Source organism: Silene latifolia, chromosome 11, assembly GCF_048544455.1.
Source record: "Silene latifolia isolate original U9 population chromosome 11, ASM4854445v1, whole genome shotgun sequence".
Lineage (NCBI taxonomy): Eukaryota > Viridiplantae > Streptophyta > Magnoliopsida > Caryophyllales > Caryophyllaceae > Silene > Silene latifolia.
The window spans coordinates 2,697,750-2,712,920 of NC_133536.1; the positions used below are offsets into that span (position 1 = coordinate 2,697,750).

The 15,171-nt window shown below is 38.1% G+C and overlaps 2 protein-coding genes across 4 annotated transcripts; both read right to left on the reverse strand.

Moving 5' to 3' along the window:
- Positions 1 to 3,914: 3,914 nt before the first annotated feature.
- Positions 3,915 to 14,906, reverse strand: LOC141610625 (uncharacterized). Of its 3 annotated transcripts, none has more exons than XM_074428805.1 (6): positions 14,761 to 14,906; positions 13,403 to 13,478; positions 12,294 to 13,202; positions 12,049 to 12,204; positions 11,546 to 11,581; positions 3,915 to 6,518 (listed from the first exon to the last, which is right to left on the reverse strand). In XM_074428805.1, the coding sequence occupies exons 2-6, from the start codon at positions 13,436 to 13,438 to the stop codon at positions 6,246 to 6,248; spliced, it is 1,410 nt and encodes a 469-aa protein (XP_074284906.1). In that variant the 5' UTR covers positions 13,439 to 13,478; positions 14,761 to 14,906; the 3' UTR covers positions 3,915 to 6,245. The 3 variants fall into 3 exon arrangements, with proteins under 3 accessions (XP_074284906.1, XP_074284904.1, XP_074284905.1); XM_074428803.1 differs by having other exon boundaries at positions 13,403 to 13,486; XM_074428804.1 differs by lacking the exon at positions 14,761 to 14,906 and having other exon boundaries at positions 13,403 to 13,792.
- LOC141610626 (uncharacterized) lies at positions 9,470 to 11,528 on the reverse strand. The gene is made up of 2 exons (XM_074428806.1): positions 9,964 to 11,528; positions 9,470 to 9,724 (listed from the first exon to the last, which is right to left on the reverse strand). Exons 1-2 carry the CDS (start codon positions 10,697 to 10,699, stop codon positions 9,690 to 9,692), a joined length of 771 nt encoding a protein of 256 aa, XP_074284907.1. The 5' UTR covers positions 10,700 to 11,528; the 3' UTR covers positions 9,470 to 9,689.
- Positions 14,907 to 15,171: the final 265 nt, after the last annotated feature.

Below are 15,171 nucleotides of genomic sequence, written 5' to 3' on the forward strand. Positions count from 1 at the left end.
TTTTCCGAGTTTTTTAAAGTTGGATAGCGATAGGGCGGCATCCGGTGGCACTAAATCTCGGCGTCATTATAGTAAAAGAAAAATAAAAATAAGAAAATAAAATAAAAATTTTCGTTTTTGCGCCAAAAATTTAAGAGTAGATATGTAATTTTCTTATTCAATATCTAAATTAACAAAACTCTACATAAATTAAATTGTTAGTAACCTAAGTAACCTAACTTACTCTAAATTAATTTATCGTAATTATTTTTCATCATCCGGGTTCCGTTTTTCATTTATAAGCCAACAAAAGAGAAATACAATATGATCCGTCTATTGAATATGTAGCAATCATGCCGTCAAGGAACTCTAGTATGTATACAAACGCTGGCTTAAGCTGCACTCCTATTTTTAATAACCCTCTTCTTTTATGGAGGGCACGGGAATTAAGAGAGAGGAGTATTATATGAAGAAGTATTGTAGTGGGGTAGGAGATTGAAGAGAGGGAGGGTATTTTGTAATTAAAATAAGTATTGTTGTGGGGTAAGGTAATTAAAATAAGTATTGTTATGAGGTAACGTGATTAAAATAAGATAAAGTATGAGTATTGTGGGGTATTATTGTAGGGTGGAGTGATTAAAATAAGTATAAAAGTTTGCCAAATAAGAAAATAAGGAGAGTATTGTGAATAGACGAAAAAGGAAATAGGGAAAGTTATTTAGAATAGGAGAGAGTGTTTAATTTACAATAATACCCTCGGTGGCGGCCAATTTGAGTACCATCCGGTGGCGTCATCTCATTTTTTTTTTTTAAAGTTTAGAAGTTACATTTTAATTTTTTGTCGTCAAAACTCAAATTTAGCTGAGTTTATATTTAATGTTTTTTAGCTTAATGTTTAAATAAATGAATTCAGAAATTTTATAATACTCAGAAACTTTTTTGTGAAGGATAATAATTATCGACTGTTCCCTTCTCTTTAATGTAATCTTCCTTATTTCTTAATTATTCAGGTTTTCTTTCATATTTTTTTTTTTAATTTAAAAGTTGTGTGGTTCAAACTCACTTTATAGGTGGAGATAGTGGATTAGTGGGTAGTAATTCTCTAACACTTCACGAGTCACTGCATGCACAAGTCACACTTCATTCTTTTAGTACATTTTTTTTTTATCTCCCCTCTATTATTTATCTGATCTCCGTTACTTTACAACTCACGCAAACTTTATCGTACTAAAGTCGGTCAGTGGCAGACTCACGTACATGAGCATGCATGATGCATGGGGTCATAAAATGAAAACTTGCACTAATTTTACGTGGTTGAAATAGAGAGGACCTCATAAAGCTGATCAAAGGACGGACATCACGAAACCCTTATTATTAAGAACCAGCCTCACTCACTAAGTCACCAAAAAATCATAATTTTTCATGTAAGACGAGAATAATATTCGATTTAAATTTAAAACGGATTAACTGATTAAGTATTATAAATAAATCAAAACAACATACTCTCTCCAATTCACAATAAATCTCCCATTTTATTTTGGTATAAAAATTAAGAAAATACACTACCCCACCATATAATTAAATTTGGACCACACAAATACAGCACCCCACCATACAATTAAATTTGGATCACACAAACACTTACCAAAAAAGGAAATATGGAGGTTATTGTGAATAACCGAAAAAGGAAATAGGAGGTTTATTGTGAATTGGAGGATTATTAATTAGAAAAGTCAGATTATTTTTAAATAGTGGGCTCAACATAGAATGTGATTGTGGTGTTTTCAATCCATAAAGCATGCCCATTAAAGTAGGGAGCACTTGGCGGGAAAATACTAAAAGAATTTTATTCTCTTAGTAGTAGGGGATATGGAAATTGGAATAAATTGAGTGTAAATGATCACATATTCACATTGCTCATCAAATTCATTCTTAAAATAGAAAGGACAACAACTGACTGAGATACTCCAATATGGAAAAAGACATCAAATAACCGGGACTTTAAACATAATGGTAAATATAAGAAAAATATTAGCACAAATACTTATTATTGAGCAGAAAAGACACATTAATGGTTATCGTGAAACTTAAATTTTTTTCTTTAGCAGCAAAACAAAAAAGGGAAATGATAAATACAACCCACTGGGTTGTATTTAAACATTTAATACCCTTTTATATTTGATATTAATTTAGAAATTAAAAATTAAATTATACATAAATAATTACAATTAATACATATATTAATTATTTATTTCCTCTTTTAATTTCTTAAATACAACTCATTAGGTTATATTTATCATAACCCAACAAAAAATATTAAAAGAAGAACTCAATGGATGCACGTGATTCATTTATGTTGCATGAGTGAGTTGCCATGCATGGTATATAAAGGGTCTCAAACTTGGCATATACAACACACACACACAAAAAAAAAAACCATCATTCAAATTATTAAACTTAAGAAAAAAATCCTAGAAATTAAATACCAAGAATATGAAGGTGGTTAATTTGGTGGCGTTGTTGGCGATTATGGTGTTACCATTCAAATTAAGTCCACAACGATTTTTTCGCCATAAACAACACAAACACACAAAGCGAGTGTTGTTGATCAACTACCTTATGTTTATGCCTTTCTATGTTACGTTGTTCGATATACCATATGTGCATCACATTCAAATCCGACGCAAAACGAAGCTAAAGACGATGATTTATTAGCAGTTAAACTAGAACTCATAGTCCATTTACATTCGACTCTTGTTAAGTTAAATTGCTAGCTCAGTGAAGAAAAAAAGATGCATAAATGACTAGATTTCAATTCCAAAGTACATGCCCCTATGCTCCTGAAGTTTTAAGTCAAACCGTCTCACACAATAATAAATTAATAATAATCCTTATATTAGAAATTTATTTTTATATATTTATATACGAATCCTTATCTCATTATTCTTAAAAGAATAGGCTTTCTCATAAATTTGTTCTTCAAAAAGCATATGTTTATAAAAGGGAGCTAATTACAATTATGTTCAATCATTAAGAACTAAAAATTATATTTTTATTTCATTAAATTATCTTTTCATTAAAATTAATTTTTTTTATCAAATTGTATTATTTTCATTTAACTTTAAACTATAATCTCTTAATTAAAATGTAAATAAATTTTATACAAAAAAAAAATTGCTAAATCTTTTATTAATACTATTATTTGAGAATGACTTAACACGTACGTATAAAATAAAATTGTACATCACTATTTTTACTTTCATGACAAAAAGAAAATTGAGAGAATTTTAAAATTGAAATCATTAGCTTTATGGTATAAAATTTATTTTGTCTAAAATACATTTCAGCACATTACTCAATTTTCTTGATTAATTGTCGGTTACAATTTAATATGAACAATTAATGAAATATCATTATTATTATATAAGTAATTTATTTGTAAAGAGAAAAAATACTATATATATACCATATATTTATTACACAGGGTATAAACTACTAAGTTTCTAACATAGAAGTAATAGCCAAAGAATAATCCTTTACGTAGTCGAAATCCAAAAAATAAAAATTACATCAACCATAAGATTCATATCACTTGCATTTTGTGCATGATATAACCGATAACAAATTAACAACCCGATTTCACATAAAATAGTGCGTTTGTTTTAAATTAAAAATAAAATGTAAACATTTCCTGACGTAGTGTGTTCATTTAAAACAAAAATTCAAAAGATAAATGTTATTGTTGGCAAATTCTTCATTTCAAACGGCTGAATCCGATCCGCTGAAATTAAAACAGATAAAATGTGATTATTTTACGATAAAATGTAAACATTTACCTCACTTTCACTATAAAAAGGATCTCTCTCAAGCTTTGCATTTCATCATAAAAACCATAAATACACAAACAAACAAGCATCATCAACCACTCTAACAAAATGATGAGCAAGAAAATGAATGTGTTGAGCATTGTGGCGTTGTTGGCCATTCTGGTGCTATCAACCATACCTGAAACCGCGAATGCTACTCGCCAATTTAATCCCCTCCTCTTCAACATTATGCTTGATGATTCGTACAATCGGCCTCTTACCTGCACCGCGTCTTATAATTTCTGTCGAAGCACCAGCCAATGTTGCGGCGGTTGTACATGCAAAGAATCAACGGTGCCTTTACCGTTGGAACCGGTGTGCGTGCCCAACGATTTTTGGGCTTTTAATTGTTGAATAATTATCAATAAATCTAGCCATATAAATGCTGCCGTTGTTAATCAAAAACCTTATGTTTATGTCTTTCTTATGTTATTTTTTTCGATTTATAATGTGTGCGTTGATACGATCTTACGGTCTTCTCTTTTGATTTACGTATTACTCCGTATTATTATGTAGTTGTGATTGAATAAAACTTAAAAGTTACAAAATTGTTTGTTTGTTTCTAAAAATATTTAATTTTATACTCCCTTGCTCATCTTAATCATTTTTCTACCTAAAAAAAGTTTTTGAAACCAAACAGCCATGATCAGCTTAAAAATCTTGTTTTCTAAGCTCGGTAAAAATAAGGGTCGAATTTGACAAAGATAAATTTTAGCATAAGGCGGTTTTACATCATGAGACCATCCTTTTATTTTCTATAAAAATAACATTTATTTATTACTTTTGATATTAAAGGTTAACGTCACAAACAAGACGGTCTATCAAAGTTGGCTGTTGTGAGTGGTAAAGGATCTCATCTTTTAAATAAGTGGTCGGAGGTACAATTCCTGACTTTTACGAATGAAAAAGCCAAATTTGAGACGGGTCAACTCATTATACATTTGATGATGCGTACATTCGCCCAGTTACATTTAGAGCCGGCAAGTCTGACCCGACCCGAGTAACTCAACCCAAACCCGGCCCGACAAGACCCGAAAATATTGCGACCCAAAACCGACCCGGCCGGACCCGATGATGACCCATAACCCGACACGACCCGGTTATCAGTGACCCGAACCCGACCCGATATTGAACCGACAATTAATATGTTTGACTTAGTAATAAACTATTCGTAATTAAACCAAATAATAGGTTAAAAACTAAATTTAATGGTAAAAAAATTGTAGTAATGCGATTAAGTTACCGGACCCGATAATGATCCGACCGAAACCTGATCCGACCCGACACATCATTTGACTCGACCCGATAACGACTCGAAAGGATATGCTTACCCGATATAACCCGAACCCCATATGACCCAACTCAAACCCGACCTGACTGACCCAATTCCCAACTCTAATTACATTTATGCCACTAGTGTTCTCTCACATGCATTTCACGAGTTACAGCATGGATAAGTCACCCTTCAGTCCTTCACTCGCAATACATTTTTTTTATTTATCTTTCCTCCATTATTTATCTGATCTCCCTAACTTTACAACTCACGTAAACTTTATCGTACTACGGTCGGTCAGTGGCGGACTCACGTACATGAGTATACGGGTTATAATGAAAACGTACACTAATTCTACGTGCTTGAAATAGAGAGGGCCTTATTGGAAAGCAATCAACCTCACTCATTAAGTCACTTTAGTTAAAATGATTTTTTTTTTTTTTTTTTTTTTTTTTTTTTTTTTTTGCATGAGTGAGTTGCCAATTTGCCATGGCTATATAAAGGGTCTCAAACTTGGCATATACAACACACAAAAAAACCATCAATTAATCAAAATTAAACTTAAGAAAAAATCCTAGAAATTCCAAGAATATGATCAAGGTGGTTAAATTGGTGGCGTTGTTGGCAATTGTGGTGTTAGCAGTCACCACACTCGAACCAGTGATTGCTACTCGCCAATTTAATCATCGCCTCTCAAACATAATGTTTGATGATGCGTAATATCCGACCCCTTACCTGTAAAGATAGGGGTAGTGAGTGTGTAAAAAACGATGAATGTTGCGGATCTTGTGCGTGTCTCAGTACCCCTTACCTGTAAAGACAGGCTGGACAGGCTGTTTAGGCCGAATTGTCATAAAATCTGAAATAAGATGGTCTATAACTCTACATTATGCTTTAAAGGTCTAACCAAAATCATCCATCTCGCTAAACTATAAAATACACTCCTTCCGATTCACTATGATATTTCTTTTCAACTTTTTTACGATTTTCAAAACGAGACAAAAAACGTCCTCACAACCCAATTAACTTTTAAAAAACCTTACAGTTCAAAACTTTCCAAGTTGCTTTTGATAATAAATTAATTTGTAAAATAATGTATATAAAATTAACAAGCAAATGAAGGAAATTTAAAGAATAATGAGTTTGGCTTTAGAATTTGGTGGTAACAACGTAGCTACGGCTTGAGCTCGACCATTAATCACCGAAATACATAAACGATCAAGGTAAATGGGAGATACAATAACCTGCTCGAGCACTTCCGAAACTCCGAACAAGTGTTGAACAAGCTCCCATTCCTCTGCTTCTCCAAAGTAATCAACCAACTCAATCGTCTTTAGATACTGATGATGTCGCACTGTCTTTGCCGCTTCCCTCATTCTTTGGGCAGCGGCATTATATATCTGACATAAAGACGCATGTTAAAATACACTCACTGTCAAATATTGATAATCCCTTGAACTGGGAGATCACTTCACTATGAATATATATAGTAAATACAATAGATTAGTTTAATATACATTCCTAAAGTTAAGGAAATGAGTGGCCTAAATTAAGGAGCTAATGGCCTAAATTACGGAACATGATTTAGGGAGCTAATGGCCTAAAGTAAGGCACTAATTATGGAAGATGTTTACATAATAATAGACTAAATATATACAAAGAATATATTTGCTAACACACCCCCGCAGTTGGAGCGGTAGGAGACCGTACGCTCAAACTGGATTTAAAACGATCAAATAAGTGGCGGGGAAGACCTTTGGTGAAGATGTCGGCATACTGATACTCAGACGGAACATGAAGAACCCGAACTTCACCTATTTTTACCTTATCCCGGACAAAATGTATGTCGATTTCGACATGTTTCGTACGTTGATGTTGCACCGGGTTGCTTGATAAATATACCGCGGAAATATTGTCACAGAAAACCAGTGTAGACCGTACAATGGGAACATGTAGCTCAAGTAGTAAATTTCGTAACCAACTAGTTTCGGCAACAGCGTTAGCGACACCGCGGTATTCGGCCTCAGCACTGGACTTGGACACCGTAGGCTGACGTTTCGATGACCAAGAGACCAAATTATCTCCCAAAAAAACACAGTAGCCTGAAGTAGAGCGCCGGGAGTCGGGACAACCACCCCAATCGGCATCAGAATATGCCGTGAGATTAAAAGATCGGTTGGGGCGAATAGTGAGGCCGTGAGAAGTCGTGCCTTGGAGGTAGCGAATGATGCGCTTCAAAAAGTGAAAATGAGAGGCACGAGGGTCATGCATAAAGAGGCATACCTGTTGAACTGCATAAGCAATGTCGGGCCGAGTGATAGTCAAGTATTGAAGGGCACCGGCAAGGCTTCGATAAAGACCGGGTTCTCACGGAAGGACCGTCGACGACCGAGCTTCGATCCAGGTTCGACAGGCGTATTGCACGACTTACAATCAGCCATGTTAGCTCGATTAATAATATCCTTGGCATATTGTGCTTGTGACAAAAATAAACCGTGGGAAGTACGAGTCACATGGATACCCAAGAAATGATGGAGTTGGCCGAGATCTTTCATGGCAAATTCCCGTGAGAGACGGGAAATAAGGTCACGGAGTAGTGTAGGATTAGAGGCCGTAAGAACAATATCGTCAACGTAGAGCAACAAATAGGCCGTGGCGATGTCGGTTTATAGATAAATAAAGAGGAGTCACACACACCGCTAACAAATCCTTGCGTAAGAATAAACGATGCAAAGCGATGAAACCAAGCGCGGGGCGCTTGTTTAAGACCATATAGGGATTTACGCAACTTACAAACATGACCGGGCATAGTAGGATCAACAAACCCGGGTGGTTGATGCATATAGACGATTTCCTCCAAGTTGCCGTGTAAAAAAGCATTTTTCACATCCAATTGATGAATTGGCCATGACTTGGAAATGGCAATGCTAAGAACTGTCCGTATAGTAGTTGGCTTGACGACCGGGCTAAATGTTTCATCACAATCAATTCCCACTTGTTGAGTCTTGCCATTGACGACAAGCCGAGCTTTATAGCGCTCAAGGGAACCATCAGCCTGAAATTTATGACGAAATAACCACATACAACGAATAATAGATGCGTCAGTTGGTCGAGGGACAAGATCCCAAGTATGATTCTCCTTTAACGCGGAAAATTCGTCCTGCATAGCTTTAGACCAGTTAGGGTCCTTAAGGGCAAGGGAAGGTGATTTTGGTAGAGGTGAAACGGTTAAGGGTGGAGTGGAAGTGGTTAAAGCTTTGGGTTTAAAGATGCCATGCATAGCACGAGTGGACATCACGTGGGTGGGGATAGGGGCAGGGCGAGGTGGTGGTGGTGGTGGTGGTTGTGGTGGCGATGGTGTTTGGGGGGAAGGCGAGGCAGGGGTTATGGGGGAGGTAGGGTTTATGGGGGAGGCAGGGGTTGTGGGTGAGGTTGGAGTGGATGAGAGAGGACTGGTCGGGGTAGGGGATCGTGGAGGAGAAGAGTTGTGGGGCGAGGCAGGGTGCGGTGATGAATGTGGTTGTGTGGCAGGGGTTGGTGGATAGGCGAGGGTGTCTTGTAGGGCAGGGGAGGTGGGGTCAAGGTCGTGGGTAGGCAGGGGAATGGTGGAAGGGACTTTCTTGTGAAGGGCATCCGCGAAAGGGAACGACGTTTCATCAAAAGTGACATGACGAGATATAAGTATTTTACCAGTGGTTATATCAAGACACCGGTACCCACGTTGGTTGGGCGGGTACCCGAGGAAGACACAACGGACGGAGCGAGGGGCAAGTTTATGAGGACGATTGGCGGAGATGTTGGGAAAGCAGGCGCACCCAAAGACTCGGAGGTGGTCGTAAGAGGGATGTTTGAGATAGAGAGCGGAAGTTGGTGAGTTGTTGTTAAGTGTGGTAGTGGGTAGAATGTTGTGAAGATGGGTAGCGGTGTGAAGGGCATCGACCCAATAGTGCGAAGGGATAGACCCGTGTTGGAGGAGGACATTGGTGATGTCATTTAGTCGTTGGATCATTCGCTCGGACTTGCCGTTTTGAGATGATGTTTGTGGGCATGAGAAACGAAAGACAAGGCCGTTGTTCTTTGCGAAAGTATGGAACGAGCTATTATCAAATTCACGACCTAAATCGCATTGGAAGCATTTTATTTTGGTATGAAATTGTGTTTGAACAAAGTTATGAAATTGGAGGAATTTTTCAAAAACTTGTGATTTAAATTTAAGCGGAAAAATCCAAACAAATTGGGTGAAATTATCGAGGAGAAGCATATAGTATTTGTAGCCTTGTTTGCTTAAAATTGGTGAGGTCCATAAATCACTGTGTACTATATCAAATGGAGCAATTGTTTGAGACTGAGATTCATAAAATGGAAGACGCTTACTTTTGCTAACTTGACAAGACACACAAAGGCTAGAAATAGTATTCTTATTACATTTAATACGACTCGATAAAGCTTGTAAAGTAGATGCCCCGGGATGACCGAGACGAGAGTGCCACACATTTTGGCCGTGGGCTAGGAGGGCAGTAGGTTGAGGCGTGGTTGGGTTTGAGTTGACGGGGTAGAGTTCGCCTTTACTGTCACTCCGAAGAATCAGGTTCCCAGTCGGAATATCCTTCACAGAAAAGCCAAACGGATCAAATTCAACGCTAACATTATTATCTTTAGTGAATTGACGAACGGAAATTAAGTTTTTAATAATGCTAGGGGTGTGAAGGACATGGCGTAAATGTAGGGTACGGTGGGAATTTTGTAGTTTAGTATGACCCGAACCCATAACTTAGGAATGCTATGGCCGTTACGACATAAATAGAACGAACTTTGCTCACAAAGTAAGAGGAGAAGATATCATACCTGGGTCGGAAGTCAAGTGAGACGACGCGCCCGTATCCATGTACCAAGGATCCATATTATGCTCCACCGACAAAGCGTGAAATACTTGCGACAAATCAGTAGGTTGAGGAGCCTCATTTTCAAGCACATAGGCCTGACCCTGTGGAGCACGATATTGATTGTTGCGTTGATACCGTGACTGCTGTTGGGGTCGATATTGTGGTGGTGGTGCAGTAGGCCAAGGAGCGGTCCAACCCGGGTAAGTGGGGTATGGACACGGTGGTGGGGCCCACTGGGCGGGCCACCCAGATGGAGGGGTCCACGGGTATGGTGGAGTTATTCGGGCGAGAGAACCGGAGGCATTACTGTTGTTATGATTATGCTTATTATTATTGTTATTACGACGGTAATTACGATTGCCATTGTTATTATTATTTTGGGACTGACGGGGTGGGGCCGAAGTAGGCGGAGGATTTGGGTCGACCCAATTTTCAGTAGGTTGAGCCGTGGGTACTGCCAAAGCAGTGGCGGTGTCATCGCGGCCGACTTTGCGATGTTGTTCTAATTCTAACATACTACGAGCAGTTTCGAAATTAGGGGAGGTTTGATTAATATAAGAAGCAACAGTATCGTACTCACTAGGCAAACCTCGAACCAATTGTATGACGAGACGACGATCGGTGACTGCTGCATCAACATCCTTAAGCATCCCAGCGAGTTCTCGAAGGCGCGTGCAATATGCCTCCAAAGACGGCATACTTTCGAGGCGAAGGGAATTAAATTCCGATTCAAGAGCGGCAGCGCGAGCCCCTTTATTGTTGTTGAAGATGTTTTGAACCCGGAGCCATGCTGCGCGGGCCGTCGACTCGTCTTCAAGAACACGGGGCAAGAGTTCATCGCTTAGTGTACCGTAGATCCATTGCAAAACATGGGCGTCGATCTTCTTCCAAGCACCGTATGACGCATCCGTTTTAGCAGGGGCCGGCGTCTCGTCGATGTGATCGAGAACGTCGTATCCCTCCGCGTGAAGACGGAATAGGCGAACCCAAGTGGCGTAGGTGACTTTGGTTCCGTCGAGAACGCGAACTTTGTTTTGAATGTTAAATTACGGTGAACACGGGGTGAAGGTTTGATTTTGATTGTGAAGGGGAAGCAAGAGGGTTGCCATCTTTGTCCATGGTTTCGGATGGCAGTGTCGAAACACAAGAATAGGGACAGGCGGATCGAAAAATGAAAAAAAAAAAAAAAAAATGAAGAAAACGAATTTCTCTTCAACAACCTGATACCATGTCAAATATTGATAATCCCTTGAACTGGGAGATCACTTCACTATGAATATATATAGTAAATACAATAGATTAGTTTAATATACATTCCTAAAGTTAAGGAAATGAGTGGCCTAAATTAAGGAGCTAATGGCCTAAATTACGGAACATGATTTAGGGAGCTAATGGCCTAAAGTAAGGCACTAATTATGGAAGATGTTTACATAATAATAGACTAAATATATACAAAGAATATATTTGCTAACACTCACAACCAAAAACACGAAATGAACTCCAACCGGAGAAAAAAAGCGAAAACATAAATTTAAATTACAGACCTGACTCGGAATTTCCTTCGAAAAATGGTAGTGCAGCTGGGCATAAGGACACATAATATTGTGTTAACAAGTTGATAAAAATAAAAAAAGGCAGTCCGGTGCACGATGACGTCCCCGTTAGGCGAGGGTCCCACCACGAGGGTGTAATAGGGGCAAGCCTTCCCTTGCCATTCTGGCAAGAGGCCCCTCCAAGGACTTGAACCCGTGACCTCACGGTCACAAAACAACACCTTAACCAGTGCGCCAAGGCTCCCCTTCAACAAGTTGATAAAAACGACCCCAGAAAATTGTAGGATAAACGAGATCAGGTGTACGTAGCCTTACTCCGAGTAAGTCACGGAAAGAGGCCATTTTCAAATCGACCCAAAATGAAAATGCGTATGAATGCTACTTCAAAACTTAGTTTAAAGAGGCGCAAGGCGCACTGGAGTGCCAAGGAGCCGGGGTGATGGAAATGAAGTTCAAAATGAAAAGAAGCGTAATCAATTTAGTAAAGAGTTCACCTTGACAGAAAATTTACACAGGATCGGAGCAGCTTTTATCAGCAGAAGCGGCCAAAGACAACAAGCATCTTGTACTCCATAAATCTCAATTTTCAACTCCTCAAGATTGGGAGTTACTGGGAGTTCTAACGGGTAGTTGACGCTTTCGCGAAGAACCTAAAATATAAAACAGGAAATGTTTAGAGCAGATACACCAAAGCTACTTAAAAAGAGTATATACAGTAGTTGACAGATAATGTTTTTACCTTCCGGGACATTACAAACTCGAGTCTCTTTAGCCGACTGATATATGTATATCCTCCGTTTAAGAAACCAGTTGGTAGAAAAGTCGCGCAGAATTTCTCACCGACTGATAAATCTGATAGATTTGGAACATGTTCAAAAAACACACTATTTTCTGACCCTGCATACGTGAGCGACATTAAATTTGATGCTGAGATCTTAAGAGAATCGCATTCGTCCAATTTCAGAATTTTCAGCCCGTCTCCAGAAACGCTAAGCGTGTCTATATATGTGTCCGATATACATAGCCGCTCAAGCGGAAAATGGGCTAACATAAACTCAATAACTTGAGAGGAGACATCCACGCCGCTCAGAACAACTTCCCTCAAGTTATAAAAACCGTCACAATTTGCAAGCATACCCCGGAACTTATCTATTTCAGGAAAACAGTATATTTCATCGGGTATTTTTTTTCCCCAATAGTGCAGAGCTAGTTCAAGTCGACTGACACCCTTTTTAAACGCACAATCTACCCACATATCAATTGACTCGCGATTACTGAAATCAAAAGGGAATTGAACTGTGAGCTCATCAACTCTCGGCATGGCATAGGCTTGTACAACATTGCTAATCCAACATTCGAAAGAGGCCTTAAACCTATCAATTCTATCATCTACGCTCTTCCTAGAACCTAACCAAAATCTTGTTTGACCGAGACTATCATTAATATTGGTATACCGCAAATGCTCAGGTGCAAAAATTAACTTAGAACCAATGGTGTCGGCCCATAACTTCTTCCATCTACGAGAAAGGATGTTATATCGTGCCCCCTCTTCCAATGAGAATCGAGATAAAATATGAGATACTATAAGTTCATCTGGTAGCCGGCTAAACGGATCATCCTCCTTTACTCGTTTGGCTTGACAGAGGCACTGCATCAGAATAGGGAAAGGGAATACAACAACAACATCAGAGCCTTAATCCCAAAATGATTTGGGGTCAGCTGACATGAATCGTCAGGGAAGGGGAATACGTACATAAAAAATTCAAAGGAGACGGAAACAAACACATAAGTATAGATTTCATTTCAAGTAGATATTCATCAGAGCGAAGGAGAACATAATGTCACCACCTTTTGCAAATGACGTTCTTTCGAACTAGGTTCCATCTAAATTACTTCAGAGTTCAGAGTAAATGGGCGCAATGTCCTGCACGGCTGCACAGGGTTAGCAGCGAAATTGAAATTAGAATATTTCAAGCATGAAAAACAAGCTTTGTGCATATTATTAGCAAAACAATGTTAAAAAGTTTTATGATGTTTTTTTAATAGCATTTTCATAGTCGCGCTACTTATTGCCCAAGGGAATGAGTCGCATTGCTTGTATGAGGATTGTGGGTTAGCGCTTCATGCACAAATTTTCTCAAAAGAATAACAGCAATATACAATCGCCTTTTCTATTACACTTTGTTTGGATAAAAGAATAGGGAGGTAACTAGAGCGGAGAGATTTGGAGGGAGACAGTTTCCATTACATTCCCTCCAACAAAAGAACGATTTGGAGGGAAACTCCGTTTTCAATTCCCCCACTTTTCGCCTCTCTTCCCTTTCCTTCCCATTTTTATATCCAAACAACGCCTTAGTCTCCTAACTACAATGGGTTCAACAACACTTGAACCGTAACAATATTGGCACAATCTAACTAATTCGCCGATGAGACACATTGGCGGAACTAAAGGGAGCCAACGGCAGCATTGGACAGCAAAATTTTTGACACAAATTCTCACTTTAGACGGACACTATACGTTTAAAGTTGTAGACGGGTCAAATATCACACCACTTCTATAATAAGACAAAGTGATGACATCCCACCTGTTGTTCGTCATATTTCGGAGAATTTAACTAAAAACTTCAAAATTTTCATGGGGGGCGACCGCCCCTGCTAGCCCCCTAGCTCCACCACTATATTTGACCCGTCTACACTTTAGATGGATATACCCGTCTAAAGTGAGACTAATTGTTTTGAAGCTTTTATTAAAATCTCGCATTTTTTTCTCTATTTTGCCTTGTGGCACAATAATCAGCAATATACAATGCATGATAATATGATACTCCACCGTCTCAATCATTTGTTTACCGTATTATTTTTTGCGATGGGTATTTCAATCAAAGTTAAACACATGATTGGGACGGAGAGAGTATTACAAAAAAAAGTTTTCAACTTTATCGGCGGCATTTGACAGCGAAAATTTTCAAGTTTTTTTCTTGCCTGATGATATACTAATTCGTCTTTGCTGAGATTTTTCGCCCCGTTAACTTCAAATTCAGGTTCAGCTACTCATAAGGTGGGGATAACAGAGTCGAACGCATCATTACAATAAATTTTTCGAGATAAAAAACCATTCTTTTTTAATGACAAAAGAAAATTAAAAAAAAAAATATTTGCGAATTGAAACATACAGAGTAATTGCAAAAAATCTATAATTCACTTACCGAGAAAGGAGTAGCGGTCAAAGGCTCGGATTAGAAGCTCGTTTAGGCGGAGTGAGATGGTAAATCAAATTCGTAAAAGAGAGGGGTGAATGGGGGCGAGAGAGAGAAGAATTGGGCTGGGATGTGGGACTCGTGGGAGTGAATAAATTGGGAATTTTTATTGAAAAATAATGATTTATAAATAAAATTGGTCAATTATTTCAGTTATACAAAAAAAATTAAAAGAGAAAAGGACTTTGAGAAAAAAAAAATATAAAAATAAAAATATAAAATAAAAAATTATCGCATGCAAAACTTGTGTCCAGGGGTTCTCATCTGTTAAAGATTATTCCATGAAAAGACTTTGATGGATCATAATTCCTTACTACAAATGTGAAAACAATGTTTTTTTTTTCAAATTAAAAATCTCGA